Genomic DNA, 24,693 nt, shown 5'->3' with positions numbered 1-24,693 from the left:
GTCTATGTCCCCATGTCCCTCTTTGTCCCCATGTCCCTCTGTGTCCCCATGTCCCTCTGCATCCCCATGTCCCTCTGTGTCCCTGTGTCTATGTCCCCATGTCCCTCTGTGTCCCCATGTCCCTCTGCATCCCCATGTCCCTCTGTGTCCCTGTGTCTATGTCCCCATGTCCCTCTTTGTCCCCATGTCCCTCTGTGTCCCCATGTCCCTCTGCATCCCCATGTCCCTCTGTGTCCCTGTGTCTATGTCCCCATGTCCCTCTGCGTCCCCATGTCCCTCTGTGTCCCTGTGTCTATGTCCCCATGTCCCTCTTTGTCCCCATGTCCCTCTGTGTCCCCATGTCCTTCTGCGTCCCCACATCCCTCTGTGTCCCTGTGTCTATGTCCCCATGTCCCTCTGTGTCCCCATGTCCCTCTGTGTCCCTGTGTCTATGTCCCCATGTCCCTCTGTGTCCCCATGTCCCTCTGCGTCCCCATGTCCCTCTGTGTCCCTGTGTCTATGTCCCCATGTCCCTCTGTGTCCCCATGTCCCTCTGCGTCCCCATCTCCCTCCGCACCCTTCCCGTTCTTCTGTGTCCCCACGTCACCCACGTCCCTTTATGTCCCTCACATCCTTCCACGTCCCCATCTCCCCCACATCCCCACCAGGCCCCCACCCCCCTCCACTCTCCCACATCCCTCTCCCTCCCCACACACACCCCATCCCCCCAGCGTCCCCGGTGTCCCCTCGTTGTCCCCGGGGCCGGGTCCCTCCCTCACCTGCCGATGATGCTCTTGATCTGGGAGTCCTTCTCCGCCTGCTGCTGCCGCAGGCGCTTCTCGCTCTGCTCCAGGCGGTGCTGGTACTGCAGCAGGATGCGGCTCGTCTGCTCCTCCTGCGACACCAGGCGCCGCTCGTACTCCTCCAGCTTGCGGTTGGACATGTGCAGCCGCTCCTTCAGCGAGTGGATCTCCTCCTCGTACTCCTTCACCTGCCACAGCCCACACTGCAGGGCGCCGAGGGCAGCCCCCCGGCCCCGCCACGCCAGGGACCTCCCCAACCGGGACGCCCGAACTGCTGGGACCACACCGTGGGAGTGACCGAACACGTGGGACCACCCATGGTGACACCTGGACACCGGGGTCCCAACCATGGGTATGACACCGAACACGTGGGACCACCCATGGTGACACCTGAGCCCCCATCATGGTGACACCCAAACACCTGAGACCCCACCATGGGTGTGACTGAACATGTGGGACCACCCATGGTGACACCTGGACACCGGGGTCCCCACCATGGGCGTGACTGAACACATGGGACCACCCATGGTGACACATGGGTCCCCATCATGGTGATGCCCAAACACCTGGGACCCCACCATGGGCGTGACCGAACACGTGAGACCACCCATGGTGACACCTGAGCCCCCATCATGGTGACACCCAAACACCTGGGACCCCACCATGGGCATGACTGAACATGTGGGACCACCCATGGTGACACATGAGGCCACCCATGGTGACACCTGAGTCCCCATCATGGTGACACCCAAACACCTGGGACCCCACCATGGGCGTGACTGAACAAGTGGGACCACCCATGGTGACACCTGGACACCGAGGTCCCCACCATGGGCGTGACCGAACACATGGGACCACCCATGGTGACACATGGACATCTGAGACCACCCCTGGTGATGCCTGAACACCTGGGACCACCCATGGTGACTCCTGGACATGCGGGTCCCCACCATGCTGACAGCCAGACACCTGGGTGCCCCCCAGAATGATGTCCGGACATTTTGGTTTCCACCCTGGTCCATCAGGGTCATCTCCTGGGACCTGGACACTTGGGTCCATCAGGGACATCTCCTGGGGTCCATCAGGGACATCTCCTGGGACCTGGGGTCCATCAGGGACATCTCCTGGGGTCCATCAGGGACATCTCCTGGGACCTGGGGTCCATCAGGGACATCTCCTGGGCCCTGAACACTTGAGTCTATCGGGGTCATCCCTTGGGACCTCGACACTTGGGATCTGGGGTCCACTAGGGTCATCTCCTGGGGCCTGGACACTTGGGGTCCATCAGGGTCATCTCCTGGGGTTCATCAAGGTCATCTCCTGGGACTTGAGCACCTGGGACCCACCAGGGTCATATCTTGGGACCTGGACACGTGGGTCCATCAGGGTCATCTCCTGGGGTCCATCAGGGACATCTCCTGGGACCTGGGGTCCATCAGGGACATCTCCTGGGGTCCATCAGGGACATCTCCTGGGACCTGGACACTTGAGTCTATCGGGGTCATCCCTTGGGACCTCGACACTTGGGATCTGGGGTCCACTAGGGTCATCTCCTGGGGCCTGGACACTTGGGGTCCATCAAGGTCATCTCCTGGGGCCTGGACACCTGGGACCTGGAGTCCATCAGGGACATCTCCTGGGGCCCATCAGGAACATCTCCTGGGACCTGGGGTCCATCAGGGTCATCTCCTGGGACCTGGGGTCCATCAGGGACATCTCCTGGGGTCCATCAGGAACATCTCCTGGGACCTGGGGTCCATCAGGGACATCTCCTGGGGCCCATCAGGAACATCTCCTGGGACCTGGGGTCCATCAGGGACATCTCCTGGGGCCCATCAGGAACATCTCCTGGGACCTGGGGTCCATCAGGGTCATCTCCTGGGACCTGGGGTCCATCAGGGACATCTCCTGGGGTCCATCAGGAACATCTCCTGGGACCTGGAGTCCATCAGGGACATCTCCTGGGGCCCATCAGGAACATCTCCTGGGACCTGGGGTCCATCAGGGACATCTCCTGGGACCTGGGGTCCATCAGGGACATCTCCTGGGGTCCATCAGGGACATCTCCTGGGCCCTGGACACTTGAGTCTATCGGGGTCATCCCTTGGGACCTCGACACTTGGGATCTGGGGTCCACTAGGGTCATCTCCTGGGGCCTGGACACTTGGGGTCCATCAAGGTCATCTCCTGGGGCCTGGACACCTGGGACCTGGGGTCCATCAGGGACATCTCCTGGGGTCCATCAGGGACATCTCCTGGGACCTGGACACTTGGGGTCCATCAAGGTCATCTCTCCTGGGACATGGACACTTGGGTCTCCAAGACCTGGGAGTCCCCCAGAGTCACCTCCTGAGCCTTGGGACACCTGGTTTCTGGCCACCCCTGCCACCCCCCACCCCCGTGCCCCCATCTCCCTGCCACCTCTCCAGCCCTTTGGGGGGCAGGGTGGGGGACCCGTGGGGACACCGGCCCCATCGGTGGTCCCTACCCGGTCCAGCCGGCTCTCGTCCATGGACTTGGAGTACTCCTTGAGCTTGTACTCCTCGCGCTCGATGTGGGAGCTCTCGATGTCGGCCGAGAGGTGCGGCATGTTGGACACCCAGGCCACCGTGCGCTCGGCCGCCGGCATCACCGGGTTCAGCGTCGACGGCGTCTGCGAGGCCTTGGGGGGGGACGGGGGGGGACGGGGAGGGGACACGGGGACACACACACACACACACACACACACACACGGTGGGTTCGGTCCCTCACGTCCCCGCGGTGTGTCCCTGTCACCGTCATGGCACCGCAGATCCACCCAGCTCTGCCACGGCCCCGTGTCCTGCACGGCCCCCCCGCCCCCGCCGTGTCCCCACAATGTCCCCTGTGTCCATCCGTGTCCCTCTGTCCCCTCCGTGCCCCGTGTCACCTGTGTCCTTCATGTCCCCAATGTCCCCCGTGGTCCCTTACGCCCCCAAGGTCCCTCATATCCTTCATGTCCCCCATGTCACCACGTCCCCCGCTCATGTCCTCCATGTCCCCATCGTGTCCCCACATCCCCTACCCCCACCCTGTCCCCACGTCCCCCACAGCCCCACCATGTCCCCAGTGTGTCCCCCTGTCCCCCCCATGTCCTCCATAGCCCCCACATCCCCACCACATCCATCCACGTCCCTCTATCCCCACCACGCCCCGTGTCCCCCATGTCCCCAACGTCCCTCATGTCCCCATGGTCCCTTACGCCCCCAAGGTCCCCCATATCCTTCATGTCCCCACGTCCCCCCACGTCCTCCGTAGCCCCACGTCCCCACCACGTCCCCCACATCCTCCATCCCTATCTTGTCCCCATGTCCCCCATCGCCCCCACATCCCCCATCCCCATGTCCCCACGTGTCCCCCCACCTGCTTGGTGACCGGTGGCTTCATCCCAGCCACCGACGCCTCCTTGGCCAGGGAGGGTTGTCGGGACCGGGGGGGTCCGTAAGCCGGTTCGGGGGACGCCAGCAAGTTCCCGCTGGCCGGCCGTGGTTTAGGGGGCACCCCCAGAGCCGCCGGCCCCGGCCCCCCACCTTTCCCCGCCCGAGCCCCCCGAGGGGTGGGGGGCGGGGGGGCCCCGATGGTGATCTGGGGGGGGGCCAGGCTGTCCTGCAGGGAGAGCTGCCGTCGGCCGAAGTCCCCCCCCGGCCGGGCGAACTCGTCGCTGTAGCTGTGGCTGTGGGTGATGTGTTTAGGGGGGGGCGCCGCCAGCTCCTCGCTCTTGCTGTACCCGTGCAGGGGGGGGGCGAAGGGCCCCTCACCCCCCGGCTCGGGCCCTCGCAAGGGTCCGTCGGCCGCCAAATGAAAAAGAGGGTTCTGGAAGGAGAGGGGGACCCGCAGTTGCGGCCCCCCCGGCTCGGGTACCCCCAGGCGAGGGGGGGCCAGGCTGGAGGCGCTGCCCTGCGAGAGGCGGCCGGGACGCAGCCCCCCTCCGGCCCCCCCCGGGGCTGGACCACCGGCGGCGAGCAGCTCGGCGGGCAAACTAGGGACGCTGTCAACGCGGCCATCTTGGAGGTCCAGCATGGAGACGCTCTTGCCCACCCCCAGAGCCCCCCGGCCGCCCTCGGGCTCCGTCAGGTCGGAGCTGCTGGTGCAGTAGGCGGGGGAGGAGCGGGCCAGGGGGGGGCGGCTGAGGACCAGCACCTCCTGTGGCCCCTTCTCCTGCGGCGGGGAGGGCAGGCGGGGCACCTCCATGGAGCTGGGGGGGATGGACGGGGGTTAAGGGGGGGATCTCCGGCGAGGTGGGGCTGCGGAGAGGTCCCCACGCCGGCCTCAGCCACATCCCATCCTCTGTGCCCGTCCCAGTCCCAGCTCCATCCCCATCCCACCCCAGTGCTATCTCCATCCCCATCCCATTCCAGCCCCATCCCAGTCCCTTCCCACTTCTATCTCCATCCTCATCCCCATCCCCAACCCCATTTCCTCTCCCTCCTATCCCCATCCCCATCCCAGTCCCATCCCAGTCCCATCCCAGTCCTATCTCCATCCCATCCTCATCCCCATCTCTATCTCCATCCCAGTCCTATCTCCACTCCCAATCCCATTTCATCCCCATCCCAGCTCCAGCTCATGCTCCATCCTCATCCTCATCCCAATCCCATCCCTGTCTCCATCTCACTTTTGTCCCCATCCCACCATTGTCCCTGTCCCCATCCCGTCCCCGTCACCCACCTGTTAAGGCCCCGCACCATGTAGGACTGGAGGTCAACGGAGCTGCGGGGACAGCGAGTGGGTGACCACAGGGACCCGTGGAGGGGGGAGACGCCCCTGAGGGCCACCGGGGTGACATGGGGGGACCCCGCAGGGACGTGGCGAGGAACACAGAGTTGGGGGAGGGCGTGGAGGTACCACGGGGGATGTGGGGGGGTACCACAAGGACGTGGGGGGGTACCACAAGGACGTGGAGGCATCGTGAGAATGTAGAGGTACCGTGAGGGTGTGGGGGGACACAGGGGAGCTCTTGGGGGGTCCTCACCTGTTGAGGTCACGGACGAGGTAGGGCTGGAGGTCGGCCGAGGGCCCCCGCAGCACCAGCCCCTTGGGGGGCAGCCGCTCCCCCTGGCTCGGCTGCCGCTGCAGGTGGGGGTTGCGCAGGGCCACGCTGATGTCCGTCAGCAGCCGGGGCAGCGGGCCCAGCTTCAGCAGGGCCTCCTGGGGGGCAGGTCAGCCACGCGTCCCCACCCCACCCCCAGCAGCCCAGGAACCTCCCCGTTGGGGTTAAGACCCCACTGAGCACCTCTGTGGGAGTACAGGTGGGTGGGACCCCAGTGACCACCCGTGGGGGGTTAATGGGGGGCCGGGATCCCAAGGATCATCCCTGGGGGGACACGGTTTGATGGGACCCCAATGATCTCCTGCAGTAGGACACGGGTGGGTGGGACCCCAATGATCTCCCCTTGGGGGGCAGAGGTGGATGGGACCCCAATGACCTCCCATGGTGGGACAGGGTGGGGCTGGGATCTCAGTGACCACCCATGGGTGACATGGGGGGACTGGGACCCCAAAGACCTTCCCTCGGGGGGAAGAGGAGGATGAGACCTCAATGACCTCCCATGGTGGGACACGGGGGAACTGGGACCCCAGTGACCTCCCATGGTGGGACATGGGTGTACCCCAACGACCTCCCCTTTGGGGGCCAGGGCAGGATGGGCCCCCAAAATGCCCCTCCAGGGCCCCCCAGATGTCCAGAATGCCAAAACCTCCCCGGGGGAGAACCTCACCATCGAGGCCTCTGCTCACCACCCAGGAGAGGGCCCAGGCGACCCCACCCCACCCCACCCCGGGGGTCCCAGGTGCCCGGCGTACCTTGCTGAGCTGGGACATGACCTCCCAGAGGAGGGCGTGCAGGGTGGAGAGCTCGCGGCCCAGGTCGATGTAGCCCTCGAAGCTGGTGCTGTTGGTCAGGGTGTCCAGGTTGGAGATCTCGTAGAGGAACTGCTGCATGCTGGTCCACTCCAGCTCCAGGAACTCATTCATGAAGGCCATGTACTCCTCCTTGCTGCCAAACCTGCGGGCAGGTGCTCGGCAGGGTCTGCACTGGCCACCCCCAATGGCTATTGGCCCCCCCGCTGGCCCGTGCCCACCACCCTCTGTTCCTCCAGCTTCCAGGAGGCTCTTTGTGAAGGCACGTCTGGCCTTCAGCCCGCTCTGCTGTCCGTTTGTTCTCCATCCGTCCATCATCCATCCATCCATCATCCATCATCCATCCATCATCCATCATCCATCCACCATCCATCCATCCATCCATCATCCATCCACCATCCATCCATCCATCATCCATCCATCATCCATCATCCATCATCCATCATCCATCCATCATCCATCCATCATCCATCCATCATCCATCCATCATCCATCCATCCATCATCCATCCCATCATCCATCTATCCATCCATCCATCCATCATCCATCATCCATCCATCATCCATCCATCCATCATCCATCCATCCATCCATCCATCACCCATCATCCATCCATCATCCATCCATCCATCATCCATCCATCATCCATCCATCATCCATCCATCATCCATCCATCCATCATCCATCCATCATCCATCCATCATCCATCCATCATCCATCCATCATCCATCCATCCATCATCCATCCATCATCCATCCATCCTCCATCATCCATCCATCCATCCATCATCCATCCATCATCCATCCATCATCCATCCATCATCCATCATCCATCCATCCATCCATCCATCCGTCCATCCATCCATCATCGATCATCCCTCCCTCCTCCATCCATCCATCTGCCCACCAAACTCATCCATCCAGCTCATCCCCCACCTCCCATCCACCCATCTTCTGCTCACCCACCTTCCCTCCATCCACCACCTCGGCCACCCATCAACTCATTTTCCACCCACCATCCATCAGCTGACCCACCTTCTGTCCACCGGGGCATCTCCCGTACTCATCTATCCACCAAGTCATCCATCCTTGTTCTATCTGTCCACCTTCTGTCCGTCCCTCCACCCATCCCTCATCTGCCGTCCACCTTCTGTCCGTCCGTCCACCCCTCCCTCCATCTGCTGTCCATCTTCTGTCCGTCCGTCCACCCATCCCTCATCTGCCGTCCATCTTCTGTCCGTCCGTCCACCCATCCCTCATCTGCCGTCCATCTTCTGTCCGTCCCTCCACCCATCCCTCATCTGCCGTCCACCTTCTGTCCGTCCGTCCACCCATCCCTCATCTGCCGTCCACCTTCTGTCCGTCCCTCCACCCATCCCTCATCTGCCGTCCACCTTCTGTCCGTCCGTCCACCCGTCCCTCATCTGCCGTCCACCTTCTGTCCGTCCGTCCACCCATCCCTCATCTGCCGTCCACCTTCTGTCCGTCCGTCCACCCGTCCCTCATCTGCCGTCCACCTTCTGTCCGTCCGTCCACCCGTCCCTCATCTGCCGTCCATCTTCTGTCCGTCCGTCCACCCCTCCCTCCATCTGCTGTCCATCTTCTGTCCGTCCGTCCACCCATCCCTCATCTGCCGTCCATCTTCTGTCCGTCCGTCCACCCATCCCTCATCTGCCGTCCATCTTCTGTCCGTCCGTCCACCCATCCCTCATCTGCCGTCCATCTTCTGTCCGTCCCTCCACCCATCCCTCATCTGCCGTCCATCTTCTGTCCGTCCGTCCACCCATCCCTCATCTGCCGTCCATCTTCTGTCCGTCCCTCCACCCATCCCTCATCTGCCGTCCATCTTCTGTCTGTCCGTCCACCCCTCCCTCCATCTGCCGTCCATCTACCCGTCTTCCCTCTATCCACCAGCTCATCCATCCATTTTCAATTTTCTTTCCATTCAACTCATCCGTCTTTCACCCATCATCCATCAACCCACCCATCCACCTTCTGTCCATCTTCTGTCCATCAACCCACCCATCCATCTACTCTCCATCCACCCACAGACCACCTTCCCTCCACCAATCCCTCCTCCCTGTCCCCACCTGACCGCCGCCACCCCTCCCTCCGCCACGCTGGCCGCTCACTTGGTGAAGTTGGCCAAGTTCTGGATGACCTTGGCGATGAGGGTGAGGGTGCGGGCAGTCTGCTCGTCGGGGTACTCCTGCATGAGGCCGAAGAGGCTGGGGGACATCACGGCGGGGCAGAGGAACCGCAGGAAGAGCGAGGCGCTGATCAACCGGTCGGCGATGTCCTCGCGGCCCCGCTCGGCGCATCGCAGCCGCCACGAGGCGAAGACCTCCTTCAGCTCCCGTGGGAACACGCTGCCGTGGGTTGGGGGGGGAACGGACAGACGGACACACGGTCAGAAATCCGCGGTGGGGACACTGCGGGGAATGTCCCCGAGCCCCGAGGACTCACCAGTGCGAGTTGACCACCTTGCAGAGGGCGAGCTCGCAGCACATGCGGAGGTTGGCCTGGTGGTCGGCCAAGGTGGAGGCCGAGCACTTCATGGGGTCGACCTCGCAGTTCTCCTCTGACTCGTAAAGCGCCCGGATGAACTCGCCTTTGGGTGGGGACGGGGACGTCAGAGGGGACTGAGGACCACCACCCCCCCCCCCCCCACCTCGCTGTCCCACAGCCAAGCCAGCCCCATGGGCACATGGCCATGAGAAGGGACCACCCAACCATCTCCGGACCATGCCGATGGGGACTTGGAAAGGAGCAGGGGCTGGGGACCACCCAACGTCCCATGGCCATGAGAAGGGACCACCCAACGTCCCATGGCCATGAGAAGGGACTACCCAGTGTCCCATGGCCATGAGAAGGGACCACCCAACGTCCCATGGCCATGAGAAGGGACTACGCCGTGTCCCATGGCCATGAGAAGGGACCACCCAACGTCCCATGGCCATGAGAAGGGACTACCCCGTGTCCCATGGCCATGAGAAGGGACCACCCAACGTCCCATGGCCATGAGAAGGGTCTACCCCGTGTCCCACGGCCATGAGAAGGGACCACCCAACGTCCCATGGCCATCCCACCTCAATGGAGACACAGCCGTGAGAAGAACAACCCAACCGTCCCCTGACCATCTCAACGGGGACGTGATCATAAGAAGGGATCACCCAACCATCTCATGGCCAAAAGAATGGGGGGACAGCCATGAGAGGGGACCACCAAACTGTCCCATGGCCATGACCTGGCTATGAGCAGGGACTGGGGACCACCAAATTGTACCTTAACAGGGACACAGCCATGACAAGGGACCACCCAACGTCCCATGGCTACATCAGTGGGGACAGAGCCATGAGGAGAGACTACCCAACCATCTCATGGCCATCACCTGGCTATGAGCAAGGCCTGGGGACCATCAAATTGTAGCCTAACGGGGACATGGCCATGAGAGGGGACCACCCAACCATCCCATGGCCATGAGAAGGGACCACCCAACCATCCCATGGCCATGAGAAGGGACCACCCAACCATCTCATGGCCATGAGAGGGGACCACCCAACCATCCCATGGCCATGAGAAGGGACCACCCAACCATCTCATGGCCATGAGAGGGGACCACCCAACCATCCCATGGCCATGAGAAGGGACCACCCAGCCATCCCATGGCCATGAGAGGGGACCACCCAACCATCCCATGGCCATGAGAAGGGACCACCCAACCATCCCATGGCCATGAGAGGGGACCACCCAACCATCCCATGGCCATGAGAAGGGACCACCCAACCATCCCATGGCCATGAGAGGGGACCACCCAACCATCCCATGGCCATGAGAAGGGACCACCCAACCATCCCATGGCCATGAGAAGGGACCTCCCAACCATCTCATGGCCATGAGAGGGGACCACCCAACCATCCCATGGCCAGGCCAACAGGGACATGATCATAAGAAGGGACCACCCAACCATCCCATGGCCATGTTGGGGGGACCCTTGGCCACAATGGGGACCCCCCCAGTGCCGGTGGAGCTCACCGATGGCATCCTTGAGGTATTTCTGGCCGATGAGTTTCAGGTACTCCTCTATGGCTTTCGTGGCGAGGGTGTTTTCCCGGAAGATCAGGTGCTCCCGGTCCATGAAGCGATCCACCTCCGTCATGGCCATGTCCGACAGGAAGTCCTGCCCACAGCCGTCAGGGCAGCCCAATGCCTGCCCGTGTCCCAGCAGCCCGGCCAGGCTGGCCCAGCCAACCCCCCTGCATCCTTCTGTCCTTCCTCCTTCTCCTGTCCATCCAGCCACCTCTTCATCACCATCCATGCATCATCCATCATCCATCCATCATCCATCCGTCATCCATCCATCCATCCGTCATCCATCCATCATCCATCCATCATCCATCCATCCATCATCCATCATCCATCCGTCATCCATCCATCATCCATCCATCATCCATCCATCCATCCATCCATCATCCATCCATCCATCATCCATCATCCATCCATCATCCATCCATCCATCCATCCATCCATCCATCCATCATCCATCCATCATCCATCCATCCATCCATCCATCATCCATCCATCCATCATCCATCATCCATCCATCATCCATCCATCCATCCATCCATCATCCATCCATCATCCATCCATCCATCCATCCATCATCCATCCATCATCCATCCATCATCCATCATCCATCCATCATCCATCCATCCGTCATCCATCCATCATCCATCCATCCATCATCCATCCGTCATCCATCCATCCATCATCCATCCATCATCCATCCATCCATCCATCCATCATCCATCCATCCATCATCCATCCACCATCCATCCATCATCCATCCATCCATCATCCATCATCCATCCATCATCCATCCATCCATCCATCCATCATCCATCCATCATCCATCCATCCATCCATCCATCATCCATCCATCCATCATCCATCATCCATCCATCATCCATCCATCCATCCATCCATCATCCATCCATCCTCCCTCACTCCACCATCCATCCTTCATCCCTCCATCCTCCTTCCAACCCTTCCAACCACCTCCCTTCCACCCTCCCCCCTCCACCCACCCATTCTCTCTCCCTCCCTCCCTCCTCCTTCCATCCACCCACCCCTCCCCCCTCAATCCTCCCCCCTTTCCCCTCCCCACCCTCCCTCCCAGCCCCCCACCTTAGCCTTGCCGGTGCTCTGCAAGATGTGCACCAACGCGCAGGCCACCTCCTCCTTGCTCTTAACGCTGAGCACGGGCTCCAAGACGGCGCAAAGCATCCGGTAATTGTTGGTGACGTACTCGGCGAACTCCTTGTAGAGCTCCATGGGGAGGATACTCATGGTTTGGAAGCGACTCTTGACGCGAAGAGCTGGACAACCCGCCTTGCTCTTGCTGCCGCTGGGTTGGCTGAGGGGATACCACTGCTCGGCGAAGTGCCGCCCGGTGACGCTGGCGATGGGGATGCTCACCATCCCCACGTAGTTACTCTTGTCCTTCTTCCGTTTCTTATCGGTGTCCTTGTAGAGGTGGAGGCGGATGGTGCGGACGGCCGGGAGGTTGTTGAACTCAAAATGTTCCCCCCAGAAGACGTTGTCGGTGCGGGCCTTGCTGGTGGTGCGGGCGTAGAGCATGTCGTCCAGGCACAGCTCGCAGTAGTAGCGTTTCTTGGGGGGAAGGTCTCGCGCCTCGATCACCCACAGCTTCAGGACATTGTCCACCCGCCGGCTGTTGTCCTGAGGAGCAGCGGGGAGGGCGGGTGGTCAGCGGGGGGATGTGGGGGACAGCTGGGGGGGGAAGGGGAGGATGGGGGGGGGGACCCAGCGGTGGGACGGGTGGGGGTAGGGAGAGCTGGGGGGGGTGGATAGGGACAGTGACCCTGGGGCAGGGGTGAGACCGGGGGAAAAGCCCAGCTGAGGGCGGCCACCGGGACCAGCAGCCCCTGGGGACGTCCCTGCCAGTGACCACCTCCACCCCCACCAGATGGCCACTTCGTCGCCACCAGTTGACCGTCAACATCCTCACCAGTTGACCATTCCCACCAGTTGACCATCCTCATCCTCACCAGTTGACCATCCCCACCCATACCAGTTAACCATCCCCATCCTCACCAGCCGACAGTCAACATCTCCACCAGTTGACCATCCCCCCAACTGACCATCACCATTGTCATCAGTTGACCATCAACGTCCCCACCAGTTGACCATACACACCAGCTGACCATCCTCATCTTCACCAGTTGACCATCCCCATCCCCACCAGTTGACCATCCTCATCCTCACCGGCTGACCATACACACCAGCTGACCATCCTCATCTTCACCAGTTGACCATCCCCATCCCCACCAGTTGACCATCCTCATCCTCACCAGCTGACCATACACACCAGCTGACCATCCTCATCTTCACCAGTTAACCATCCCCATCCCCACCAATTGACCATCCCACCAGCTGATCATCCCCATCCTCACCAGTTGACCATTCCCACCAGCTGACCATCCTCATCCTCACCAGCTGACCATCCCCATCCATACCAGTTAACCATCCCCACCAGCTGACAGTCAACATCTCCACCAGCTATCTTCACCAGTTAACCATCCTCATCCCCACCAACTGACCATCCCCACCAATTGACCATCCCCATCCCCACCAATTAACCATCAACATTCCCACCAGTTGACCATCAGCATCCCCACCAGTTGACCATACACACCAGCTGACCATCCTCATCTTCACCAGTTGACCGTCCCCCCCAACTGACCATCCCCATCGCCATCAGTTGACCATCCCCATCCCCACCAACTGACCATCCTCACCAGTTGACCATCCCCATCTTCACGTTGACCATCCTCTTCCCCACCAGTTGACCATCCCCCAACTGACCATCCCTATCGCCATCAATTGACCATCAACATCCCCACCAATTGACCATTCCCATCCCCATCAACTGACCATCCTCACCAGCTGACCATCCTCATCTTCACCAGTTGACCATCCCCATCCCCACCAGTTGACCATTCCCATCCCCACCAGCTGACCATCCTCACCAGTTGACCACCCCCATCCCCACCAGTTGACCACCCTACCAGCTGACCATCCTCATCTTCACCAGTTGACCATCCCCATCCCCACCAGTTGACCCCCACCACCACCACGGTGATGCCCCCTCCTCACCTTGTTGGGCTTCACCGCCCTCTGCAGATTCTCGATCCACTTGTCCCTCTCCGCGGCCGAGCGGCAGGCGAAGCACTTGGTGCCCGAGGCCGTGGTCACCTGCGGGTTCCCGCCACCGGTGACCAACTGCCACGACGACGACCCCCGGGGGCAGAAAGGGACGGGGAGGGTGACCACGAGGTTTTACCTCGAAGCAGAACTCCTGACCCAGGATGCTGCTGTGGACGGCCTTGATGATGGAGTCCTCATCCAGGTTGAGCTCCAGCGCCTCGGCCGCGCTGCTGGGGCTCAGCAGGGACTCGTGGGAGTGCGACTCCTTGAAGCTCTGCATCAGCCGGGCCCTGCGGGGAGGCGGGGGGACGCTCGGGGGGGGGGTGGTGGCGGGGTCAAGGGTCGGGGGAGGTATGGGGACAAGGGTGGAGGTGCCCAGGGGGGTGGGTGGTGGTAGAGGGTTGGAGGAGGGGGGGGGGGGGTGTGAGGGTGGTGACATGCGAGCGGGGGGTGACGGTGGAGGTAGAGGGGGGGCTGGGAGAAGGGGGGCGGGGGGGGGGGGTACCTGGGGCATCCGCGCGGGACCTGGGGACACGTCCACGGCGCCGGGACGGACAGAGAGAGACAGAGTCAGGGCGGGGGGGGGGGGGAGGGAGGGGTGGACATGGAGGGGGGGACACACACCCGGAGCGACCCCCCCACACACACCTCAATCCCCAGTGTCACCTCCCTGGGGGGACCCCAGGAGTCTGGGGAGCGCCCCCCCCACCCTGATGGGAAGGACCCGGGTGGGACCCGCAAAGGGATCAAGGGGGGACCCAGGTGTCCCAGCACATTCCCCCCCCCCCCCAAATAAAACACCAGAGGGGACCCGGGCATCCAGCCCCAAAAAACAGGGGGACCCCCTGTCCCCCAAAACAGGGAGACACAAAACTCCGGGTCCCCCCAGTCCCCTCCACGTTCCCCCAAAAAGGGGACCCAGGCGTCTGTACCCCCCCAGGCAGGAGGGAACCAGGTATCCGGTGTCCCCCCCCAAAAAAACAGGGGGACAGAGGCATCTGGACTCCCAAAATAAGGGGACGCGGGTGTCTGCCCCCCCCCAAAACAGGGGGACGCAGGCATATGGCCCCCCAAAATAAGGGGATGCAGGTGTTTGCCCCCCCTCCAAAAAGAGGGAGACACGGGTGTCTGGCCCCCCAAAACAAGGGGACCCAGGCATCACGCCCCCCAAAAGAGGGGGACCCAGCTGTCTGCCCCCCCCCCAAAAAAAAAGAGGGGTTCAGGTGTCTGCCTCCCCCCACGGAAGGGGGCCCAGGCATCCAGCCCCACAAAACCAGGGGACCCAGGCATCTGCCCCCCCCAAAATAGCAGGACCCAGGCGTCCTTCTCCCCCAAAAGAGGGGGCCCCCGGCATCCGGCCCCCCCCGCGCACTCGGCAGCTGGCGCAGGTGAGCCGCCCCCGGGCGCTATATTTAGGCCCGGGGCTGCGTAAGCAGCGGCCCCGCCACGTCGTCGTCGTCGTCCCCCCCCCCCCGCGGCCGCCACTCGCGGCTGCCGTCACCGTGTCACCGGCACCCAGCGTGGCGGGGGCGGCGCGGCTAAAAATACCCCGGCGAGTGGGTACCCCCCCTCCCCTTGGGGATAAGGGACCCCCCCCCCATCCCTGCCCGCCTCCCCCAGGGCATCCCCCTGGGGCTGGGGACGAGGGATGTCCCCAAGGGATGTCCCCATCGAAGGGAGGGGGCAAGAGATGCAGCTGGGGACACCCCAGGGATGCTCCTTGGGGACAGGGGACAAGGGACACCCCTCCCTTGAGGATTAAGGGGACAAAGGGGACACACACATACACCCCCAACCCAAGACAGGGAGCAGCAAGGACCCGTGTCCCTCCCCAGGGAAAAGGACAAGGGACTGTCTTGGGGACAAGGGGACAGAAGACCATCTCCCTGGGGACACGGGACATCCCAGGGGACAAGGGACCCCCCTGGGGACAAGTGGCCTCCTTAGGGATATCCCCAGGGGACGTGGGGACAGGACACGCCAACCCCTGGGGACAAGGGACATCCCTGGGGACATGGGGAGAGGACACCCCATCCCCTGGGGACAAGGGACATCCTTGGGGACAAGGGACCCCCCCTGGGGACGTGGGACTCCCCAGAGGATATGGGGACAGGTCACCCCGTCCCCTGGGGACAAGGGACACCTCTGGGGACATGGGGAAAGGACACCCCATCCCCTGGGGACAAGGGACACCTCTGGGGACATGGGGAGAGGACACCCCATCCCCTGGGGACAAGGGACACCTCTGGGGACATGGGACTCCCCAGGGGGCAGGACACCCCATCCCCTGGGGACCACGTCCTGGGGACAAGGGACACCTTGGGGACATGGGAGTCCCCAGGGGCCATGGGGATATTCTGGGCACCATCTCCTGGTGACAAGGGACAACCCGAGGGGACACCGGGGACATGGGACACTCCCCCCCACCCCCTTCCCTGGGGACAAGGGACCGTACCCCATCCGCGGCGGCGGTGACGGTGACAGTGACGCTGGGCCGGGTGCCAGCCCGGATCCTGCGCCCGGTTCCCACCCACCGGCTCCAGCTATAAACGGCGCCGACGCCACCCGCCACCTGCCCGGCCACCCGGTCCCCAACGTGTCCCCAAGGCGGGGCGAGGGGGGGTGACACGGCAGGGACCCGCCTTGCAGGGGTGGGGGGGACGTGCCCCATACGGTGACCGTGGGGACACTGGGGACCTGCCCCCCATGGGCATGGGGACAGCAAACACCTGCCCCGCATGGGGACAAGGACACGGGGGACCTGCCCCCCATGGGGACGTTGGGGACATCGGGGTCCTGCCCCACGCAGGGGGATTGTCCCTGAAGGACACCTGGAGCAGCCACCACCCCACCAGGCGTGGGGACATCGGGGGAATGGGGACGTCCCCTCGCCTGGCCTGGGGGACACCGGGGGAGCACAACTGTCCCCAGCATGGGGACACCCAGACACCGGGACTGTCCCCGTGCCTGACCCGGTGCCACTTGGGCAGCAAGATTGTCCCCATGCCCTCGCCTGGTGACATCAAGACCAAAGACTGTCCCCATGTCCATCCTGGTGTCACCTGAGCACCACAAGTGTCACCGTGTCTGTCCTGGTGACACCTGAGCATCAGGACTGTCCCCAAGACCAGCTTGGTGATATCAAGACCAGGCCTGTCCCCATGTCCACCCTGGTGACACCTGGGCAGCAAGATCGTCCTCAAGACCAGCTTGGTGACATCCAGAGGCCAGGACTGTCCCCATGCCCAGCCTGGTGTCACCTGAGCACCACAACTGTCCCCATGTCCACTCTGGTGACACCTGGGCAGCAAGATCGTCCCCAAGACCAGCTTGGTGACATCCAGAGGCCAGGACTGTCCCCATGCCCGGCCTGGTGTCACCTGAGCACCACAACTGTCCCCATGTCCACTCTGGTGACACCTGGGCAGCAAGACTGTCCCCAAGACCAGCTTGGTGACATCCAGAGGCCAGGACTGTCCCCATGCCCGGCCTGGTGTCACCTGAGCACCACAACTGTCCCCATGTCCACTCTGGTGACACCTGGGCAGCAAGACCGTCCCCAAAACCAGCTTGGTGACACCCAGACACCAGGACTGTCCACCCCAGTGCCACCAGGACATCAGGCCTGTCCCCAAACCCAGCTTTGGTGACACCAAGACCGGGGACTGTCCCCACACCCACCCTGGTACCACCTGAGCAGAACCATCGGCCACGTTCACCCCTCAACCCCCGGCCTCCCGCACACCCGGCTCATCCCCAAGCCTGGCCGGGGTGTCCCCGCGGTGTCCCCGCGGTGTCCCCGCGGTGTCCCCACCTGTCGTGGTCGGCGCTGCGGAAGCGGGGCAGGATCTGCCGGAAGCTGCTGGTGCGGTCGAGCTTGGGTTGACTCTTGGTGCGCTTGATGGAGCTCTTCAGGCGGCGGCTCAGGAAGCCTTGCTGGGGTACAGGCGGCTGAGGGGGGGCGGGGGGGGGCCGGCGGGGGCGGGGGGGACACACCCCGACAGCGATGGGGTGGTAACCAGGGGCAACGGGCAGCGGAGGGCCGGGGTTGCTGCGGCAACGGGCAGCTTTAGGGGACCGGGGTGGGGAGTTGTAGAGGACCTGGGGTACCACGGCGATGGGTGGTAGAGGGTTGGGGTTACCACGGCGACGGGTGGTAGAGGGCCGAGGTTACCATGGTGACGGGCAGCATAGGGCTGGGGTTACCATGACAATGGGTGGTAGAGGACCAGGGTTACCATGGTGACGGGCAGCATAGGGCTGGGGTTACCATGACAATGGGTGGTAGAGGACCAGGGTTACCATGGTGACGGGCAGCATAGGACCGGGGTTACCATGGTGACGGGCAGCATAGGGCTGGGGTTACCATGACGATGGGTGGTAGAGGACCAGGGTTACCATGGTGACGGGCAGCATAGGACCGGGGTTACCATGGTGACGGGCAGCATAGGGCTGGGGTTACCATGGCGATGGGTAGTGTAGGACCGGGGTTGCCGCGGCAACGGGTGGTATAGGGCCAGGGTTGCCATGGTGCTGGGTGGTATGGGAGTGAGGTTGCCATGGCGATGGGGGGTATAGGACCAGGGTTACCATGGTGACAGGTTTTATAGGGCCAGGGTTACCATGGCAACAGTCAGCATAGGGCTGGGGTTACCGTGGCGACGGGCGGCTTAGGACCAGGGTTACCACAGGGATGGGTGGTATAGGACCGGGGTTACCATGGTGATGGGTGGTATAGGATGGGGGTTACCATGGCAACGGGCGAGTGGAGGAGCAAGGGGGGGGGGGGGGGTGTCATGGAGATGTAGGAGCTGGGTAACCATGGCAACATACGTGTGCGGGAGCCAGGGGACTGCAGTAACATGGGAACGGGGTCACCGGGTGGGCAGGACCAGGGTAACCACGGCAACACGGTGCCACGTGCGATGGTAACCATGGCAACAGGCATGTGCGCGGCCCCGGTAACTATGGTGACGTGTGTGCGTGGGCAGGGCCTGAGTAACCATGGCAACACGTGTGTAGGGCCAAGGTTGCCATGGCAACGTCCACATGCAGGGCCCGGGCCCCGGTCACATGTGCGTGCGTCACCAGCGTAACCATGAGGACACACGTGTGCAGGACCGCGGTAACCATGACAACACATGTGTGCCAGAGCGGGGTAACCGTGTTGGGGTGTACATGCAGGACCGGGGTAACCACAGCAACATACGTGTGCGGGATGGGGTAACCATGGTGACAGGTGTGGTGCGTAACTGCGGCAACATACATGTGCAGGACCAGGGTAACCGTGTGCGACCAGGGCCACACGTGTGTGCAAGATGGGGGTAACCACGGCAACATATGTGTGCAGAATGAGGTAACCATGGCAACAGACACGTGCACGGTCAAGGTAACCACAACAACACGCGTGTGTGTGATGGTGTAACCATGATGACATACATGTGCAGGATGGGGTAACCACGACAACACGCATGTGCATGCTGATGTAACCATGACGACATACATGTGCGTGCTGGGGTAACCATGATGACATACGTGTGCGGGATGGGGCAACCACAGCAACATATGTGTGGAGGATGGGGTAACCACGGCAACAGACATGTGCAGGGTCAAGGTAACCATGACAACACGTGTGTGCGGGCTGGCGTAACCATGACAACATACACGTACAGGATAGTGTAACCACAATAACATACATGTGCGGGATGGAGTAACCATGAAAACATACATGTGCAGGACGGAATAACCATGACGACACGTGCGTGTGGGGTGGCGTAACCATGACAACGTACATGTGCAGGGCGGCGTAACCGTGACAACATACATGTGCGGGACAGCGTAACCATGACAACATACGTGTGCGGGACGGCGTAACCACGTCAGGAGAAGCGTAGCTCCGGCGACACGCGTGTGCACGACAGCGCAACCACGACAAGGCCCGCCGGTAACCATGGCAACAAGCGTGTAGCAGCCCCACAGTACCCACACGCATGCACAAGAACCAACCCCCCCCCCCTCCCCAACCCCGCAGCACCAGGGTGATGGGGGGGGGGGAAGGCATGTGGGGGGGGGGGGTGGGATCACGGTAACCATGACGACAGGCGTGTGCGGGACGCGGGTAACCGTGGCGACAGGCGTGTGCTCACCGAGGGCCGGAAGGGGGGGGCGGGCGGGGCGTCCATGTTGATGCTGTACTGCTTCCCCCCGGGGACGCTCTTCCTGCGGGAGCGGCCGCCGTGGTAATCTGGGGGGGGGGGGGGAGGAAAAAAAAAAAAAAAAAAAAAGGGGGGGACGGGGGGGAGGGGACAGGAGGCTGAGGGGACAGCGGGGACAAGTGGGGACACACAGACATGGACACAAACGGGGGGGGACCCCCCCATATTCCGCTCTCCCCCCCCCTTCGCAACTTGCTGTGTGGGGTTCAGGTGTCCAGGGGGAATTTGGGGGGGTCCAGGTGTTTGTGGGGGGGGGTGAAGGTGTCCAGAGACAATTTGGGGGGGGCCCAGATGTTTGTTTATTTTTGGGGGGGGGGCCCAGATGTCCAGAGAGGATATGGGGGGGGCCCAGAAGTCATGGGAGGGGTATGAGGGGGGGACTCAGGTGTCCAGAGAAAATCGGGGGGGGCCCAGATGTCCTGTGGGGGGGTTTGGGGGGGGCCCAGGCATCCAGATATGATTTGGGGGGGGGGTAGGTGTCCTGTGGGGGGCCCAGGTGTCCAGAAAGAATTTGGGGGGGGGGGGCCAAAAGTCTTGGAAGGGGTTTGGGGGGGGGGGGGGCAGGCATCCAGAGAGGATTTGGGGGGGCCCCAGAAGTCCGGGGGGGGCCCCCAGGCATCCCTGGGGAGGGGTATGGAGGGGGCCCCAGATATCCAGAAAAAATTTGGGGGGGGCCCAGAAGTCCTGGGAGGGGTTTGGGGGGACCCAGGTGTCCTGGGGGGGGGGGGGGGTTATGGGGGGGTCCCCAGGACTTCAGGGAGAAACTGGGGGGGCCCCAGATGTCCCAGAAGAGGGATGGGGGGGTCATGGGGTCACCCCAGTGTCAGGGAGGGCCATGAGGGCCCCCCCCCCCTTAATTTCCCAGCACCCCCCGGGGTCCCCTCGCCCCCTCCCCCATCCCTATGCCCCTCCCCCCAGCACCGACGTCACCCCCCCGCCCCCCCCCCCCCCCCCAAAAAAAAACCCAAGGGACAACCCGGAGCTCCTGGGGTCCCCCAAACTCTGCCCCCCCCCCTCAAATCCCCTCAACTTTGCCCCCCCCCAACGCCCCCCCAAATTTCACCTCCAATTTGGGGTCCCCTTAACACTGCCCCCCCCAATCTCCCCCCCCCCCCCAATTTCCCCCTTCACTCTACCCCCCCACCTCAGCATCCCCCTAATTCCACCCCCCGCCCAACCTCTGTCCCCAATTTTTGGGGGTCACACCCCCCCCCCCCCCAAAACACACCCCCCCCCCCAAATTTCCTACCGGCCACGGTCCTGCTGCCGCCCTCCAGGCTGAGTCGGGTGCCGGGGGGGGGCCCCAGGGTGCCCCGAAGCGCCCAGGGGGGGCCCGGTTGGGGGGGGCCCCACATGGCGCCTCCCCGGCCCTAGAGTCGCCCCGGGGGCCCCCCACGAGCCCCGCGGGCTCCCGGGGGGGAACCGGCCCCCGGCCGCATCCCCGCACGCTTTGCACACGCGTGTGCCACGGGCACGACGGGGCTTCGGGGCCGACGGGGGGGGATTGTGAGCGGTGAGGAGGGGGGTGGGTGCACGAGCGGCGGGAATTTGGGGGTTCCGAGGGGGGGGGGGCACACTCACGGGGCTGGGGGCACGCTCAGCCCCGGGCCTTGCACGCTCACTTGCACGCTCACTCCTAGCCTTGCACGCTTATGCTCTCCGCCCCCCCCCCCCCCCGCCCTGCCAAGCAGTGCACGCTCCCCCCCGGGGCCTCACACACTCACCTCAGGCCTTGCACGCTCACCTCAGGTCTTGCACGCTCACCCCGGGCCATGCGTGTGCTCACACCTGGAGCTTCGCACGCTCACGCTCGCCTCAGGCTGTGCACGCTCACCCCTGGAGCCGTGCACACTCACACTCACCCTGGGACCCTTGCACGCTCCCCCCAGGCTGTGCACGCTCACCCTGGAGCCGTGCACACTCACACTCACCCTGGAGCCTTGCACGCTCCCCCCAGGCTGTGCACGCTCACTCCTGGAGCCGTGCACACTCACACTCACCCTAGGAGCCTTGCACACTCACCACAGGCCGTGCACACTCACTCTCCTCCCTGAGCCATAGCTTCCCACACACACACACCGTGCACACTCACCCTGGGCCTTGCACACGCACGGTCACCCCCGAGCCATGCACAAGCCCCCTGAGAGCCCTTGTCACACTCACCCCTGCCCGTGCATTGCTCACACTCACCCCTCGAGCCTTGCACACTCACCCTCACCCCTCTGGCCGGGCACACTCACCGGCAAAGCCATGCACGCTCCAGGCCTTGCACGCTCACTCCCCGCAGCCCCGCGGCTCCCGCTCGCTCCCAGCCGCGCACACTCACTCGTGCACGCTCACCCCCCGGCTCTGCACGCTGGGTCCCTCCGAGCCTTGCACGCTCCCTGGCACCCCCCCCACCCCAGCCTTGCACACTCACCCTGCAGCCGGGCAACGCTCCCCGGCACCCCCAGAGCCTTGCACGCTCCCTGCGACCCCTCGAGCCTTGCACGCTCACCCCCAAGCCCTCCACACTCCCTATCCCCCCCAGAGCCTTGCACACTCACCCTGCAGCCCTGCACGCTCCCTGCTACCCCCTAGAGCCTTGCACGCTCACCCCCGAGACGTGCACGCTCACCCTCACCCCCCCAAGCCTTGCACACTCACCCCCAGCCCTACACACTCCCTGTCACCCCCTAGAGCCTTGCACGCTCCCCCCTGAGCTGTGCACGCTCGCCGGCACCCCTAGAGCCTTGCACACTCACCCCTGAACCTTGCACGCTCAGCCCGGAGCCTTGCACGCTCCCTATCCCCCCCCAAAACCCTTGCACACTCACCCTGCAGCCCTGCACGCTCCCTGCCACCCCTAGAGCCTTGCACGCTCCTCCCTGAGCCGTGTACGCTCCTATCCCCCCCCCTACAGCCTTGCACGCTCACCCCGCAGCCTTGCACGCTCGCTATCCCCCCCCCAGCCCCTTGCACACTCACCCTGCAGCACCTCGCACGCTCCCTCTTCCCCCCCCCGCCTCCTCCTCCTCCAGCCTTGCACACTCACCCCGCAGCCGGGCAACGCTCCCTCTTCACACCCCCCCACCCAGCCAAGCCTTGCACACTCACCCCCAAACCCTTGCACACTCACCCCCCCCCCTCCTCTCCCAGCGCCTTGCACGCTCCCTCTCTCCCCCCCCCTCCTTCCTCCAAGCCCTTGCACACTCACCCGCAGCCGGGCAGCGCTTCCCCCCCCCCCCCTTTCCCTTGCACACTCGCTCGCCCCCCCCCGCCGTTGCACACTCACCCCCCGCCGCTCCCGCTCCCGCCGCCGCCGCCGCCCCGCGCGCGCGCACGCTCCGCCCCCGCCGCGCGCCCCCCCCGCAGGGCCCCGCCCCCTCTCTTCCTCCTCCTCCTCCTCTCCTCCTCCTCCCCCCCCCCCCCCAACATCGGGCGCGCGCGGCCCCGCCCCGGGAAGGCGGGGGGGGGGGGGAAGGGGGGGGAGGCGTTGCCGGGGTGACGTGGCCCCGCCCCCGCCGCGTGTCCGTGGGTCCGTGTCGCGTCGTGTGTCCCCTCCCCCCCCCCCGGATCTTGCGTGGGACCCCCCGAGGGACTGGGGGGGGGGGGACGGGACACGGGTGTCCCCCAGTGACACCTGCGGTGGCACCAGAACGGCTTGGGGGGGGACAGTGGTGGCACTGGGGACGCTGGGGACAGGGACACTGGTGGCACTGGTGGCCGTGGGGACAGTGACAGTGCTGACACTGGTGGCACTGGTGGCGGTGACACCGGTGCGGGAGGACAGTGGTGGCACTGGTGGCCATGGAGACAGTGACACTGGTGATGGCGGTGACAGTGGTGGCACTGGGGACAAGGATGCTGGTGACACTGGTGACACCGGTGATGGTGGTGGCACTGGGGACAGGGACACTGGTAACACTGGTGATGATGGCAGCGGTGGCACTGGTGGCCATGGGGACAGTCACGGTGCTGACACTGGTGACACTGGTGATAATGGTGACAGTGGTGGCACTGGAGACAGGGACACGGGTGACACTGGTGGTGGTGGCACCGAGCGGTGGCCATGGCAGTGGTGATGGTGACAAGTGACAGCGGTGGCAGTGGGGACAGTGACAGTGGTGGCCACGGTAACGGGGATGGGGGTGACAGTGGTGGCACCGGTGGCCGTGGTGACAGTGGCAGGGGGACAGTGATGACAGCAGTGACAGGGACGGTGACAGGGGTGGCCGTGGCGATGGTGGTGGCAGCAGGGATGGTGACAATGGTGGCACTGGGGACAGGGACACTGGTGACACCGGTGATGGTGGTGACACGGAGGACACTGGTGACAGTGGTGGCATGGGGACAGGGACGCCGGTGACACTGGTGACAGTGGAGCTGGTGGGGACAGCAACACCAGTAACACTGATGACACCAGTGACAGTGGTGGCATGGGGACAGGGGCATGGGTGACACTGGTGACAGTGGGGACAGGGACACTGGTGACACCAGTGACAGTGGTGACACAGGTGAGAGTGGTGACACAGGTGACAATGGTGACAGTGGGTGACACAGCGACAGGGGACACTGGTGACACAGGTGACAGTGGTGACACTGGTGATGG

General features: G+C 63.7%; 1 protein-coding gene across 11 annotated transcripts in view; it reads right to left on the bottom strand.

Moving 5' to 3' along the window:
• The window catches only part of SYNGAP1 (synaptic Ras GTPase activating protein 1), a 38,877-nt gene that overhangs the window by 10,747 nt on the left and 3,437 nt on the right, over positions 1 to 24,693 (bottom strand). For 4 of the 11 annotated variants that reach the window (XR_012635424.1, XM_074930602.1, XM_074930604.1 and 1 more), the window contains exons 4-17: positions 20,034 to 20,131; positions 17,702 to 17,823; positions 14,024 to 14,177; positions 13,837 to 13,935; positions 11,845 to 12,399; positions 10,693 to 10,837; positions 9,124 to 9,268; positions 8,790 to 9,026; positions 6,603 to 6,804; positions 5,773 to 5,948; positions 5,469 to 5,510; positions 4,164 to 4,995; positions 3,271 to 3,444; positions 759 to 970 (exon numbers count right to left, since the gene is read on the bottom strand). Coding sequence is in view for 10 of the 11 variants with exons in the window: in XM_074930602.1 (XP_074786703.1) it covers positions 759 to 970; positions 3,271 to 3,444; positions 4,164 to 4,995; positions 5,469 to 5,510; positions 5,773 to 5,948; positions 6,603 to 6,804; positions 8,790 to 9,026; positions 9,124 to 9,268; positions 10,693 to 10,837; positions 11,845 to 12,399; positions 13,837 to 13,935; positions 14,024 to 14,177; positions 17,702 to 17,823; positions 20,034 to 20,131 (3,193 nt within the window). In the remaining variant the exon portion in view is untranslated. Of the gene's footprint in view, positions 1 to 758; positions 971 to 3,270; positions 3,445 to 4,163; positions 4,996 to 5,468; positions 5,511 to 5,772; positions 5,949 to 6,602; positions 6,805 to 8,789; positions 9,027 to 9,123; positions 9,269 to 10,692; positions 10,838 to 11,844; positions 12,400 to 13,836; positions 13,936 to 14,023; positions 14,178 to 14,392; positions 14,413 to 17,701; positions 17,824 to 20,033; positions 20,132 to 21,351; positions 21,612 to 24,693 lie in introns of those variants that run through there. The other 7 variants (XM_074930609.1, XM_074930606.1, XM_074930611.1 and 4 more) reach the window with 7 other exon arrangements.

The sequence above is a fragment of the Athene noctua genome, chromosome 34, assembly GCF_965140245.1.
Source record: "Athene noctua chromosome 34, bAthNoc1.hap1.1, whole genome shotgun sequence".
NCBI classification, from domain to species: Eukaryota; Metazoa; Chordata; class Aves; order Strigiformes; family Strigidae; genus Athene; species Athene noctua.
Note: the sequence above shows the minus strand (reverse complement) of the source record. Positions and strands in the feature narration are given on the sequence as shown.